Source organism: Pocillopora damicornis, chromosome 6, assembly GCF_964200805.1.
Source record: "Pocillopora damicornis chromosome 6, jaPocDami1.2, whole genome shotgun sequence".
Taxonomy (NCBI): Eukaryota; Metazoa; Cnidaria; class Anthozoa; order Scleractinia; family Pocilloporidae; genus Pocillopora; species Pocillopora damicornis.
This window is the reverse complement of record NC_142675.1, coordinates 14,660,383-14,675,845: the sequence shown is the minus strand read 5'-3', so window position 1 is coordinate 14,675,845 and position 15,463 is coordinate 14,660,383. Positions and strand designations below refer to the sequence as shown.

General features: G+C 36.6%; 1 protein-coding gene across 10 annotated transcripts in view; it reads right to left on the bottom strand.

Moving 5' to 3' along the window:
• The window catches only part of LOC113665708 (rho guanine nucleotide exchange factor 11), a 47,500-nt gene that overhangs the window by 28,391 nt on the left and 3,646 nt on the right, over positions 1-15,463 (bottom strand). For 4 of the 10 annotated variants that reach the window (XM_089208647.1, XM_089208654.1, XM_089208650.1 and 1 more), the window contains exons 4-24: positions 14,759-14,808; positions 14,048-14,105; positions 13,183-13,236; positions 12,781-12,815; positions 12,301-12,381; positions 12,142-12,192; positions 9,853-9,906; positions 8,706-8,981; positions 8,116-8,175; positions 7,803-7,994; positions 6,976-7,263; positions 6,418-6,469; positions 5,788-5,843; positions 5,347-5,445; positions 5,176-5,224; positions 4,983-5,034; positions 2,615-2,712; positions 2,406-2,478; positions 1,001-1,045; positions 639-696; positions 63-155 (exon numbers count right to left, since the gene is read on the bottom strand). In XM_089208647.1, the coding sequence (XP_089064773.1) occupies positions 63-155; positions 639-696; positions 1,001-1,045; positions 2,406-2,478; positions 2,615-2,712; positions 4,983-5,034; positions 5,176-5,224; positions 5,347-5,445; positions 5,788-5,843; positions 6,418-6,469; positions 6,976-7,263; positions 7,803-7,994; positions 8,116-8,175; positions 8,706-8,981; positions 9,853-9,906; positions 12,142-12,192; positions 12,301-12,381; positions 12,781-12,815; positions 13,183-13,236; positions 14,048-14,105; positions 14,759-14,808 (1,874 nt within the window). The remainder of the gene's footprint in view (positions 1-62; positions 156-638; positions 697-1,000; positions 1,046-2,405; positions 2,479-2,614; positions 2,713-4,982; positions 5,035-5,175; positions 5,225-5,346; positions 5,446-5,787; positions 5,844-6,417; positions 6,470-6,975; positions 7,264-7,802; positions 7,995-8,115; positions 8,176-8,705; positions 8,982-9,852; positions 9,907-12,141; positions 12,193-12,300; positions 12,382-12,780; positions 12,816-13,182; positions 13,237-14,047; positions 14,106-14,758; positions 14,809-15,463) is intronic. The other 6 variants (XM_089208651.1, XM_089208653.1, XM_089208648.1 and 3 more) reach the window with 5 other exon arrangements.

The following is a 15,463-nucleotide window of genomic DNA, read 5'->3' as shown; positions in this document are numbered from 1 at the left end:
CACACAACACTAAATTATAATTGCCAAAGAAGGCGACAAATCCCTAAATAAATCATTCTTACCTTTTTATTTGATTTCATCTTGAATAATGGTTTGTTCTCTTTTCGAGTAAAGCTTTGATATCGTTCTAGAATGTTTGCATTGTTTCCTTGTTGCTGCAAAACCAACCAAAATTAAAATGTACCCTTAGAAAGTAAAAAAAAAAATTATAAGCTGCTACACTAAGCCAGATGCAGGAAGACTGTACTGAAGTGAACCTAAAACAAGACTTAACAAAATGCAAGATTGTCAAGGAGTTTCAACTTGAAAGGCAAAATGGTTAGAGAACCACCCTGCTCCATGTTTTGAAATTCATTCAGTGTTAACATGTTTACAGAAAGTTGAAATGCAGCTAGCACCTCATGATTGAGATGAAAGGTGGTTTGTCAAAGGCATTGCCTCCATAAGAAGGTAAGCAAGATATAAATGGCCTCATCCTACCCATGTACCATTTATGTAGTAACCTTACTTTTCACTCAAACAGCAGCTTATTTGTCTCATATAACTTAACCAATTGCCTCTCAGAATTTGAAACAACAATAGCCATTTCAAACACAAACCCTCTAGGTTGAGTACTACATATTACAACTTGCACTAACCTTCATGGTGATTCCAACCTGTCTTAGAAAGGTGGTAAGGGCTGACACCATTGCATTGCTAAGATTCAAAGGACACACTGATCAGCAAATAATAGAAATTTTTTAACTGTAACCTGTGGATCACTCACATTTTCTTTTATGTTTAAGTTTTAAGCTAAACAAAAAGCCAAGCCAATGGGTACAATATGATCTTTATTTTTTCCATAAACCTACACTGACAATTCTGAAATCTGATTAATTATTAACGAAAATAACAAATGTAGTTTCCGCAATCCCTCTTATTTATGGGTTAGCGTTGGCATTTCTCTGTTTCTCAAAATCATTTGACACAAAACCATCACAGCTTCCAAAAGTTCACTTACTTCCTGTTTACTTGTGAAGCATCTGTACTTGTCTCCAACTCAGCCCTTGAAAATAATCATAGCTTTTTTAAGTGGGAAACTGATCAACACTTTACAAAAGCTGGATGGATTACCATATTTACTTGTGTAAAAGTTGAACTCGTGTATAAGTCGACCCCCTATTTTCAAGGTCAAAAATCAGATTTTTCATCATTTCTAATCAGAGAAGTAAAATTTTGACAGATAGAAATTTCCCAAAAAGTTAATCTCTTATTTCTGATGATGTATTGAAAACATGGGGAATTGAAAAAGTGCAGAGCAAAATGTAATTCCGGGTTGTAGATAAGAGCTGGCACCCTGTGAATTAGGCCAACTTCTCTGCAAGGTTTCGTCAGCTACTTTCATTGCTTCAAGAACCCGTACAGAGATGATGTTTATCAGGTCTAAACTTGGGCTCAATAAAAATATAAATTTGCACTGCCTATCTTTTCTAAAAACATAAAAAGACTTCTGACTCAAGGTAAGTTTAAAAACATTCTGCTGGGGACAAATCTTGCTGCTGTGGCAGGAAAGCACGAACGATGTGATGTTTTGTCTGCCATATTGGATTTCAAGACCCACAACCATTTACCTTTAAAAAAGCTCCAACTACTTAAAACCTTAAAGAAAACCCTCTAATCATGTGCTATGAAGTTTATTAGCACTTGTTTATATCACCATTTAGGGCCCTTCGATTTACTGGAGAAGTATTTTACCATATTTTGTGAATCACATTGAAAATGAAATCTTCTTGCATTTAACCAACCTTATTTTAATGTTGAGATTGAAAGGAGATTAAGTAAACCGAAGAAATGCCAAAGAGCTTCAAAGGATCTCATGTAACAAACCAAACTGTGCGAGACAACAGCATTTGCCAAGTCACTAAGCTACAGAAATTGTTTGATGAAAATGAAAGTTCAGCACTGTAAACAGCAGCAAAGCTTTCAGAAAAATGTCTGTTCTACATTCTGAAGACACAGTAGAAATCAGTTCCAGTAGCTTTGTGTTAAGCCACTCAAAATTTATTATTTCAAACTTTTTTAATGACGAAGAAAGTACTGAAAAGTGAACACAATTATAACTGGTTTTTTAAAATCGGTTTTCCTAATGGACTTCAGACAATTGTTATGCTAATTTCTTGGATTGATTGGGTCAGGTCTTTATGTATGACTTGTGTACAAGTCAAAGGTGATTTTTTAGGATGATTTTTTGGTCATGAAAGGTCGACTTATACAAGAATAAATACGGTACATGTAAACCAAGTTCCATGTTGTTGGCCTAGTAACACATGTCACAGATTTATGGGTGCACATCTAGTGTCCCAGTAGGCTAAGTATATTGTCACTTACATTCCGTATAGGATACAAAATAAAGTGATTGAGCTTACAGAATCTCCTCCAAATGGGGCATCAGAGTTTGCTCTACTACTTGCAGTTCCTTTCCTTTGTCCATGTTGTCATCTGCAGTAAAAAAGAGTAAAAAACATTTTATTATACACAAAATGGTTTGATTTAAACAATGCTTGCTTGTTTGCATCTTCTCTGACCTATGCAAAGAAAATATATAGCAAAACTTGACTTTGTTATCAAATGGTACCTTCCAGTTGGTGGTCTCCAAACAAACTTCCAAGACCAAGAGCTCGTTTATTCCTAAAGTCCTGTAACAATTCTTTTATTTCTGCTTCAGCAAAAGTCCTGTTGAACAACAAAAATAAATATGTATCTTATACAAGATAGCAACATTCCCTTAGAGCCTACATGTTTTACTAAATTGTGTAAAAGCTCCTGCCTTGTGAATATGTATGTCCCCTTCAGAGGGATAAATTTATTCATGGCAAAATTCCCTTTCCATGACTTTCATTAAATCACTACAAACCTAGTACCTGATTTAATCCCACCATACAACTTAGGGGTGCTGCCTTCTCTAAAGCTATTCTGCTCTTAAGGCTAAAAGCACTGCCAGCAACAGCATTGTGCAAAAGTAATGCAAACTAAATACCGCAAATTTCTGTTTTTGTTCTAATAATCTTTCGTCCAAAGTTCTAGAGAAAATTTGATTGGAAGTTTGAGGCCTTAAGTTTTAAGCAAAATTTTGTTTGAAAAAAGAGTGATTTGTCATTTCAATTTTCATCATGAAACAAAAATTTGTGGAAGAAAGCCTCTTTTTGATCAACCAAAATTTTGCTTTGATTTGACAATGGAAATCTCCAAGTGATCAAGTTTGTTTATCATTCATGTAGTGAACAAGAAATAATTCCAAATGAACTTCCAAACTTTTTTTTCAGTCACCAAGACACAGTATGATAACAACACTTTAAATTTAAGACCAAACACAGGAGACAAGGACAAAACATGAATAAAACATCACGTCCGATTCTGGGCTCATTCTGTGTAAGAACACGAAAGTAAATAGAGTAAACTGCCCTAAACATCTTACAGTAATTCTGACCAAGATACATGTATTTGGCTGAAATTATTTCCCAAAGGAATCCAGATATTTTGCACATCAACTTCATTTGTCTGATGTTTAAACAAAGAAACAAAAGGGCAAAAAAAGCTTAAACCATCACATCTGATTCAGAGTTCAATCTCTTTACAACAACCAAAGCTAATAGGGATGAACTGCCCCAAACGTCTCACAGCAATTCCAACTAAGAGACAAGTATTGATAGAAATAAACTCTCAAATGGTTGGAATAGTTTTGCACTTTAACTTTTCACCAGACAGAGCAGAGAACGTGTCTTGAGTGTTGTCAAATGTTTGCAATTGAGAAATACATTAGTTGTTTCTTCAATCTCAATCCCACACAATTAAAAATCGCCCATATCACTGGCTACAGTATGCTCTCCAGATATCACAACACAATGTTTGTTTAGAAAATATTTGTTCTTCACAATTAAAAAAATTATCTTCAGAGTGCATAAATTAACATTAATAAAAGCATATTTGAAGCAGACAAAAGAGAAGTGTGTGAAACAAAGGTTGTGAAATACTTACACTTTCACAACAAAACACTGAATAATTAATAAGGCGGCTGACAATATCAAACTGGGAAAGCGCCAATTCTATTCTTTTGGTTACATTGGCCTATTTTTGTGTAATTTCTGGCATATCTTGCCAATACTGATTTTGCATTGTTCTCACATCCACACAACATCTTCCATGCCCCAGCAGTGATATGTAAATCTGCCATGGAACCATTAAAATGCAACTCTGTAATGATGTGCGTGATAAGGGAAAAGCTTACAAGTAACCCTAATGTTTCAATGACTTCAGTATTTCAGGTGTGTGGAGGCCTTGCTTATGGAGGACCTCAATTTTTTTTTTTAAATAATTTGACTACCAAAAGTAGAGTACGTAAATTATCCTAAACACATCAACACAACTGGTACACTGAGCATTGCCGATTGCAAACAACATAAGTCGCACAGAGACTGGAATCATGGCGGAAAATCCCATGCAAGTTTTACATGAAGTAGTTTACTCTTTTTATTTTCATTTAATGCAAGTTACCATTAGAGAACCAGAAGAGCAAATTTCCATTCAAACTGTGAAGCTTCTGGTTGTTTAACATTCATTAACAAAGACACAAACACATAGAGAAATTTGTAGCCCAGACTCATGGGCGAACAATTCAGTCCATGGAATTGATTTCAACATTTTTCTCTCCTGCATTACACAGCAACAAACTACAAATTCAACCAAATCTTTTAGAGAAGACTGAACAATAACAACAAATTTTCGATACAAAAATTCACCCCGAAGAACAAAATTAATTTTCCCTCAAAATTTTTGAGGTGCATTAATGCCTTCAAGGAATATCTCCCCAAAAGTTCAAGCCATTCAAATCAATACATGGCTCAATAATTCGTCAAAAAGCTGGGAATTTCATCAAATTTCATCAGCAGGTGTTTGCATTACTTTTGCACAATAAAGTATAATACTAGTTTTGAAGTGAAATTTACCTTGCATGTTGAAACAAGTCTTTGGTGATTTCTTCTGACCTGAGACAACTCACTGAAACATGATTTTGCAATGTACCAGTTATTGTATAAAAAATTAACCAATGTTGCCTATGAAAATTACAATTGCTGTTTATGTTAGCCTAGAAAAATAGAATAACAGTGCACAATAAAAAAAGGGGAGGATATAACTTACCAATTGGTTCAATGACTGTCTCTTTATCCATGTTATCAACCTTCAGAGGCTAGAATAAGTAAATTAAATCAAATTTGAAATTAGTGTTCTCATTGGATCAAACAATATTGACAGCAACTATAAGTGTACTAAGGAAATAGAATTTAAAGAGAGAGGTCAAACTCTACATACTGCTCGCTCATCCAGGAAAGTAGAATAAATCTCATATGCCCATTTCTTCATTTCTTTTACAGTTCCTTCTCTGTAGGTATCTGTGACCATCCAAAAGAACTAAACAAGAAAAAAAATCCTCCTTTAATGGAAAAATCCTTAGGTCTATACATCTTAAGAAACATCTTAACTTGTTATCCATTGCCAAATGGAAGACCTTTTGATGTGCATTTGAGGACACAGGAAGCCGTTTATGTCAGCAAGTTTAGCTGTTAAAACTGAATATAATGAAAACTAGTGCATGATAAATATGCCAACATGATGACAATAATACATGTTGCTCTTTTTTGAGACATTTTTAGCCATCGCAAAGCTCAATATCAAAAGAGATCAATGTGAACCAATGAGCACAAGCACATAATGCATAACCCTGTGATGGAGCCTTGAAATGTCAGCACTTACCAAACTACTTGGATCACAATTTGAGATAAGGTAGTGAAGGAAAACTGCCATATGAGCTGTAATTAAAGAGGCAAAGCCAAGTTTAAGATGACCCAAATCATCTGCGTCAAATCATGTACAGTAGTCTCATTACTGAAATATTTTAAGAGGAACAGTTAAATTTTGCAAACTCCTCTAGAAAGGGGTCATGTTCATGAGAACACCACTACTACTTTACACTATTCTGTCTTTGCCTCCCCTTGACATAATAAAATATACAAAAGATATAACCCTCCCCTACAATATAAAGTTCCCATTCAACAGTGAGTGAATGAGAAACCTCAAGTCTCTTCACATTTAAGTGAAGCACAAACTTATTTAGGTTTGTAAGCACCAAAAAATTAGGAGTACAGCTACTCCTCCTGGGAAGAAATAAAATTCATCTCTGATTTGATGTCTTCATAACAGAAGTCTTTCCATAGAGTTGCAAGTTTTAACATCAAGAGTTAACCACATCAGACATGCAACTTTCTAAAGCCTTGTACCAAATCTGAGGCTCCCGCCACAAGTAAACTTCATTTTCTTGTCAAGAAGTGGTCTTTATTACCCCCAATTCCCATGATAAGGTTCTCCTTTTTAGGCTTATTATACCTGCTTTATTTTTAAGCACTTCTAGATCATTGAATGGCCCATGGTCATCTATCTGTTAATAAAAAAAAAATTGGTTTTAGAATCTCTAGTAAAAATTCAAGACTTTGAAACAGCACTTGGCAACTGGTTCATTTTCACCCAAAATAAAAAAAAAGTTAGTAGGTAATTTCAAAGCTAGAACATTAGACCTATACAAATGCAACCTAATATTCATTGAAGTTTGCCACTCACACAAAATGATTTGTTACTTATACATAGGCACCATAAAGAAATTCCCTCATTAATGATAGAAAGCTATATTTTTGTGTTATGAACCCTCAACACTGACAAGTATGAAAATTCAATATCTATTGGGTCAGTCATCAACATTATCTTAGTTTGCTCTAAATGTTAGAGGTAAAGAGACAAGTACTGGATTGATACTCTTTTCCATGATTTTATATGGTATAAAACATTTTGAAGGTTACTTTGATAGATATTGGAATAAGTTAAACGAAGAGAAGGCAATTTGGTTAGTAATGAAATTTATACAACGCTTTCAGATCCTCTCAATCTCACCTTCTCATCATCTGAGGCAAACTCTTCATCTTCCATTGACATGATTGGATCATTCTGAGAGTCATTACCCTTGCTGATGTCAATGGTGTTATATGATGATTCTTCATCTTCATCAATGTATATATCAGCAGCATCATTGCGTAATTTCTTCTCTAATGGTTCTGTTAACGTTGGTGTTGGTGGTGGTGAGCTTTTACCACTGCTACTACTTTTACTACTGACATTGTCCATAAGTATACCTTTGTTATCCTGACCGATTGGCTTCCATGCTTTTGGAAGGGATGCAGTCTACACAGAATGAGTGAGTAACAAGATTCAAGTTAAATAATTAATTTAAAATTAATGTGTGTATGTTTCAAGGAGTTTTTTTCAGTTATTTTGCTCTCAAGTTTGAACTTTTCTACAGTAACTACTACCTTGGACAAGTTAAGTTGTAGTTTTCAGTCATTCCCACCATAAAAATAACACTTAGGTCACAAAACTTAAGTATAGCACTTTTTGCATTAGGAAAATTCATTAAAATAATGAAAGCTTCTCACTCAAACACCTTAGGAGCTGACTCTAATTTCAGCTTCAGCCACAGACAAACAAGGAAAATATTTTTTCAAAAACAGGTGCACCCCCTTTGAAAGGATAGAGATTAAACTGACTTACAAGTCACTTCAACACTAACACAAATCAAGTGAACAGCACTCTGTTCAAAAGCAAGGACACCTTAGAGTGTACATTTTCCCAAGGAAGATCACATTTGAAAATATTAGTCTTAAACTCAAAAAGTGAAAAATCAACAAAAAAGTCAGAGCAACTTCAAAGAAAACTCCCTTTACCAGAGGATTTTTGTGTGCCTTGGCAGCTGGATAACCAGGCTTCCATGACAGTCCAGATCCATCATCAAAACTCTTTTTCTTGTTATTATTTCTTACAGGCAAAGATTTTTCAGAGGAGCTGCCATTCATAGCGGGACGAAAGAAAGATTCTGGACTGGAGTGTTGTCTCACATGAGTTGGACCATCAGTAAGCTGTATAATATAGGAGAGTTTTAAAGCAAAGCCAAGTACACTGTACTTAAACAAGTGTGAGACAGCTGCTGTTATTTTCAAGAATGGCTTAGTAATTAGCAAGGGTTATAAAAATACTTACTGAAACCTTCTTATGCCTTTTTTTTCCAGGATAAGTACCTGAACCTATACCACTTAGAGGCTACAGATTAATGCAACAGTATTGTTAGAAGATCATGTTAACAAGTTAGTTCTAGGGAGTCATCACGCATATATAGAGCTCAACCATCACTGCCATTACAGTTTACTCAAAATCCTAATAAAGAAATTCTTTATAACTAAATCGAGGGAAAATCAGACAGGATTTCATTCCAGTGAAAACCCTCAATATCCAGATTCTTATCAGCAGAAGACAGAGGCTCCCACCTCAAACTCACACAACTCAAACCAACTTTTGCTGACACCAAACTATTCTGGAGTCTACTGTTTGTAATAGTAATGTACAATATAATACTAAATGCTCAATGTAACACATTGAACATGCTATTAGAACAAACCTTGTAAATCAAGCTGATGCGTCACTTTCTTTTCTAGCCAATTTAATATGCTAAGTAAAAGCATACCCCTTAAACAAACTTAGCAGCATGTTCCCACCTTCCCTCATTTCCTGAGAAGGGGCATGTAAATAAAAATAATAAATAAACCATCACTAAAAGGTTAAAGATACCATACCATAAATTGGTCTCCTTTCTGAGGGATCTTTCTCATGGGAGGCTGAGGTGGAGAAGAAGGAACTTCTCTACTGTCACTGATGCCAGGTGAAATAACAGCTGGTGGATAGTTATCATACAGTGCATTTGGATCATGATCTGGAGGAGGACTGGTGTTGTCCGCTGATGGTACTGAATTACACCTGGCTGGAAATCGGTTTACTTGCTGCCAGGTTGGAGAGACTGTTTTACCAGGAGGTGCTGAAAAGGGTCCATTCTTACTTGATACAGGCAGTCGCTAAAGAAAACAACATGTACATTCTCACACTGCATTTCAGTAAAATTTCATTCTTCAAGAAAGGTAGTATAATCTCTCATACTTATTGACAGCATGGGAGGGTCAAACAGGAAATATTTAGCTTTCACTCATAATGTACAGACCAAGGGTAGTGGGGTCTGTGCACCATGCCCAAAAACCAAACATTTTCCTGTCCTGACCAACCTAACTCAGTCAACAAACATTTTATAACATGAAAGTCTCCTTCCTATTTTTCTTCCTTTCTTGTTTAAGCTCACGTCATGCATGGCCTATAAGCTTTTCTTAGCCTTGCTCGCTCCATTGCATACACACAACCATATGGGTCTTGTGATCAAACTAATTACAATCCACCCCTGTGGTACAAAAATCTTATCTAGACAAATGGATGAGGATGCAAACAAGAACATGGTCAACCATAGGAAGTAACCAATGGGATGTGAGGAACAAACCAAATAATAGCAGGTACAGTTTATGCAATAAGGCTTGTTCCTTACTGTTGCAAGATTAGAACTGTTTTTACATGTTTTTACCGTTTTTGACCTTCTTGCTACTTTTCCACATTTTTAGTATGAACATAAGATAGGAAATTTTTATCTTGTGAGGACATAATGACTACTAATACTACTACTTAACATACTCTTTGTGGTTACTGAGGGGATCAGTCCAACCAATCCATGTGGAGAACTTTGAAAGAGAGCAGAATGATGAAAGCCACTTAAATATAATTTTACTTTCCCTAGGCCACCACTGCTTCCTAGTGTTTATTCTTTTCCCCATTTTTCTAAATACTTTCCACAGTTATGCCATCATTTCAAACTTCTAAAGTAAAAATAAATAAACCATCAAAAACCTGCGCATGGAGCTCTGCCTCAAAAGCTTTGATTCGCGTTGTTGATTCTGCAAGCTAAAAAGGGAATAACAAAAAAATTTAGTAAGACACTAGGAAAATCAATCATTACAAGATCATTGCCTCTAGGTACATGTAGAAGTGAGAGACCCACCCCTTGACTTCCAAGCAGGCTTTTAGCCAGGTAGACAGTCACTTTTTAGGAGAAAACAAATAAATAAAAGCAGACCTTGTTGCTTTTGATTCATTTCATAATTGTTTGATTGTGGGAAAACTTCCGACACTGTCTCACCATCATCTAACTTCTACTTCAGCTATCTATAGTTCTTTCACTGTCAAAAATTGGACACCATTTTCCATTAATATGTATTTAGAGCATGACAAACATTATGGAACCAATTTCGTGGAAAGAAAATGTTTTTTCATTCTAAGTCTCTACCTTTCCCCAAAATGGCCAACAAGAGCAACATCAACCAAACTTTGGAATAAATGACAGGCATGGAAGTGCTTAATGCGACTGAGGCATTAAGTATGGGCAGAAGCAGGTCAAATTTAAATCAATTTTAGGTTGTTGACAAAAAAGATGACACATTTTATGAATTGTCAATCACTAGAATTATTGGCTGAAAATCCCAGACAATGCACCCAAGGCACTTCCAATTTTCAAAATTTTCTGAGGGAGCATACCCCCAGGCCCCCTTAGCAGAATGGGACCTTTGACCTTCAGCCACATATCACTTGTGAATGGACACTTTTCGAATCCTGGCTAAAAGCTGTGGAAGGCAGCTCTTCCAAATATGTGACCTCTCACGCGAAAACGTTCCTTACGGTTTGCCGTTCGAACGGTCGAACGCACGGTTGTGAACGGATGACAAACGGATAGAGAAACCGTTTAAAACGGATGCCGTGAACGGCTGAACGGCTTCAGAAAAATTTCGAACGGTTGAAGTCGAACGGCTGAACGGCTAAAGGAAAATTTCGAACGGTTGAAGTCGAACGGCTGAACGGCTAAAGGAAAATTTCGAACGGTTGAAGTCGAACGGTTGAACGGCTAAAGGAAAATTTCGAACGGTTGAAGTCGAACGGCTGAACGGCTTCAGAAAAGTTTCGAACGGTTGAAGTCGAACGGCTGAACGGCTGAAGGAAAATTTCGACCGGCTGAACGGCTGAAGTTTTCAACGGATAAGGTCAAAGTAAACGGTTGAACGGCCGATCAAAAACATTCGCACGAAATGACAGTAATTAAGATAAACGCGACACGCGCCGCTTAGATCTGAAAACTGATAGAAAACTTAGAATAAATCTAATCCTGTTTTGAAAATAATAACTCTTTTGAGAGTAAAGCAAATTCGTTTTCGCGGGGGAGAAACAAAAGCCGGTAATAGTCTGCGTTCTCTTTTAAAATAATTGTCATGCAACCATTTCCAGAATTCGTAATGTAACGCCATTAATTGACTTTGTAAACATCTCGTTTCCGAACACAGGCGACGCTTTCCCCACCATGTATCTTCGGAACTAACAGGCACAATTTATAGTGACAATTTTTACGATGTGCCGAGTAATTTTCGCTACCTTGAGTGCAAGCAATTCTTTTAAGTTAACAAAGAAGCGGGTGCCATTATTTTTGTCCGCTGCGTTGATGTGCAAGCATGATCTAAACAGAGCAGAGTTTAATTCCTTGCAGAGGGGAAACACGCTATATTAGGAACCTTCAAGTGTTTACCAAACTAACTTTAGTCTGTCCGATGTACTCTTGACTGATCGCAGTGCGAAGACTATTAACTTTGACAGGATCACGGCTCGAAACATCCCTTCCAAAGGAATTGTAAGCTACGGTTTCAAAACATATCGCCAGCCGTTCGCCACGAACATCCAGTTCGAACAGCTCACAACTTTTTTGAAACGTATAGCTTCAGCCGTTCGAACGGCTCCCAATTTTTTTTGAACGGATAGCTCAAGCCGTTCGAACGGCTCCCAATTTTTTTGGAACGGATAGCTCCAGCCGTTCGAACGGCTCCCAATTTTTTTTGAACGGATAGCTCCAGCCGTTCGAACGGCTCCCAATTTTTTTTGAACGGATAGCTCCAGCCGTTCGAACGGCTCCCAATTTTTTTTGAACGGATAGCTCCAGCTGTTCGAACGGCTCCTAATTGTTTTTGAACGGATAGCTCAAGCCGTTCGAACGGCATCCCATCCCGTTCGAACGGCTGATGAACGGCTTACGAACGGCTACCGTTTCAAAACGGCAAACCGTAAGGAACGTTTTCGCATGAGAGGTCACATATTACATACCTCTCTTTGAAGGTTTTCTGTTGGTCTCCTTGTATACTCATCCAATGTTTTCTTCAAAGGAAACATTGATAAAAATTCAGGTAATGAGCAACTTTACAAGTGTAAGAAATTAAAGACAGCATGAGCTTATGAGTATGATTCAAGAAATTTCACACTTACCCTGTAAAACTGCTTCTCTTGGTCAAGCACTCTTTGAATGGTCACTGTTCTCTCATCCATGACTGGGTCTCTAGGCACCTGCTTTTGGCAGAGTACAATCACAAATTAATGTATTTACAGACAAAGTACAGTGCCATTAAGATGTAACTTTGTCTCTTTGAAACTAGATTCTTGATCCTCAGTTTTTTGAAATGTTCAAGGATCCTGCTTTAAGTCAAGTTTGAAGATATTCAAGGACAATCAAATGATTATGAGGGGTTCCTGAGTAACATTTGCAGTGATACTCAGTTTTGTCCAAGGCAACATCATTGCCATCTGATAGTGATACAAACTCCTTGATATCTTTCAAGCAACAACTTGACTCAAAACAAACATTAAGCACTGAGGCAAATGTAAAACAACCCAAACTTTCCCTGCATGTATTAGTATCTTTTTTAATCACCAGCTATGATGATGGAACAAAATTAACAGTTAACTTACTGGCAATTGTGGTGGTCTCTCATGCTGTCTGTCAGCTGGAAAACAAGAAATGGTAAAAAAATCTATACTAGTAATACCCAAATGTACACACAAGTGCACCACGTACTTTCACATACACAAATTTTCTTATAACGGTAGGAAAACCAAATGTGGAGAATATTATTTAAAACTATCAACTGTCCAAAAACTTCTAGATAAGCCAATGACCGGTACAGGATCAGCAATCCAAATTTGTGTTTTCTATGTGTATTTTTCAGGACTCAAAAAGTACCAGAAAGGTACCAAAAGGTACCAGAAGAGGTAGCACTTGCTATTTCAGTGATTCACATTAGAACAAAATTTTGCCTCACCCCAAACTAGAGGAGACTGTTATTTACCTTTATGCAGTAAACATTACCATACCTTGAGCATGTGAGGGTGGTTTTCCTAGGAGGGTCAGTGCCACATAGGAACCAGCTAAAATGACACAGAGCATCTTTAGATGTAATTTCTAAAGAAAAGATGGATTTTTCCATTGCTGGACCTACTTCTCTTTTAGCATGTGGTTTTCAATCCAAAGTTTCAAGGCATAGTAAGTATCATGAGAATAAAACAGGTCTTTAAGAAGAGTACTGTTACCTTAGCTGAATGGGATATTTATTCACAACCAGTAAAAACCCAATACACCTACTGATGATCACCTCTCCATGCCCAGGGGTTCAAAGAGCCTTGCCCTGCTCACCCAAGGGTGGTGTAGAGGTGTGCTCTCCCAGAAAATGATAAATTTTTTCAGTAAACTAACAATTAAGTAAACTAAGATGCTTCTGGTGCAAAAAAAGCTCTCATTCCCTTCAAAAAATTTAATTATGATTTTATGCCTTGATTGACAGAAAATTTAGTTTCCAAATGTAAGTGCATAATCTTTTACCTTTTAGATCTCTACATTTTCCTAGTTCAGATACATTTTATCTTTGAGAAGATACATGAGGAAAATATAGGGTAGTGACTAATTCTTCAATCTTCTAAGTTGAGATTTTGAAAGCAGCTGGACAAAGTTGTCTTCCCAGCCCCTAAATTTGCCTAGTGCCTGACTCCTCATGAAACCCTTGCATGCCAGTTTGTCAGGGTCAATTAATATTCCTCGTAAGAGAAGAGGCAAAAAACTGAACCACCACAGTTCAATTCAACACTTTATACTCAAAGCAGCTTGCCAGAAAGATTTAGTAGCATAATGAATTCAAGAAGAAAACAAACCAAACTGGCACAATGCATGTCAAACAGTACTTACATTTAATCAAGTTGACAACTTCAATGTGATTGAACTCTCTGACATCAGTTCCATTCACCTTGAGGGTAGAAAACAAATAAATTCCAGTTTACTATACAAGAGATGTAATGTGAACTCTTCTTGCATACAATAAAGCAACTTAAGATCTAACCTATGTGTTTTATAGTTTGTTCAGTGTACAAATAAAACATCTTTCTAAGCATAAACATTTCTTCTTAACAGGCTAAGGCAGATACTGAACCCTGCTCTGTCTTGTAACACTTCAAATGGTGTATGGTAACCTTAACAAAGCTGTCCTTCTATAATAACTACGAGTTGTGTGAGGGCTGTTGTGTCAGAAGCATGTTGTAAACAGTGCCCTATGTTGTAAGGCAGATACTGAACCCTGCTCTGTCTCGTGACACTTCAAAAGGAGTATGGTAACCTTAACAAAGCTGTCCTTTTATAATAACTACAAATTGCATGCAGGCTGTTGTATCAGAAGTATGTTGTAAACAGTTCCTACATGCTTTCATGAAAGGTAGGACAAACGAGTAGCCCCAAGGCAACAGTTGCCCACGGTACCTGAGCTCTGCTGGAGCACAGTCCTGTACATGTATAATAAGAAATAACTAAGAATTGTATTCAGAAAGAAAAGGATCTTTCTCGATCATTGCCTCTGCAATTTTCATCTTGTTTGCTAATTAGTATACAAATATATTTTTCCTGAACCTTGACAATCTTGTCACCAACTTGCACACCTGTGCGGTGAGCGGCTCCACCTGATAAAAAAAGACCGGTTGTCATTACTTTAGCATACTGTTATGAGTAATTGTTGTTGCTTCTAGAAATCTCCAGACTGCTAAGTCATGCTGACTTGCATACTGTAGAACTTTCCTGAACATTTCATCAAGTCACACATTTATTATGCAATACTACTAAAACAGTTCATATGTAAGCTTCTGGAATGTTCCAGAACACTTAGTGAATATATATAAAGACTCAGTCATGTAGTAGTAGAAGTCGTTAGTGTTATTGGAGTGACGACTGTTTTGAAAGCTATACCAAGAGAGAGTTACCATGAAAAATTGCTCCTTTCAAGGAACTTTGGAGACAGCAGTGAGATTATGCAGAGTTTGTGGGATTGTATAGTTTTTCTGTCTGATAGATTAAACCATAAAAATACCTACATGTGAGGCATTTCTTCAACAGAAAGGAGCTACACTTTAACCTTGTACCATTCACTCACTCAGCAGCACCAGTAATACCTTGAATTACTCAATGCTTGAGCTATATATATATATATATATATACCGTATATATATATATATATATATATATATATATATATACATACATAAGTTAAAGAATTAAAGGGGACGCATCGATTCTCTGTGACTCCGAGTTTCGCGCCTAAGCACTCGTCAGCCAGAATTT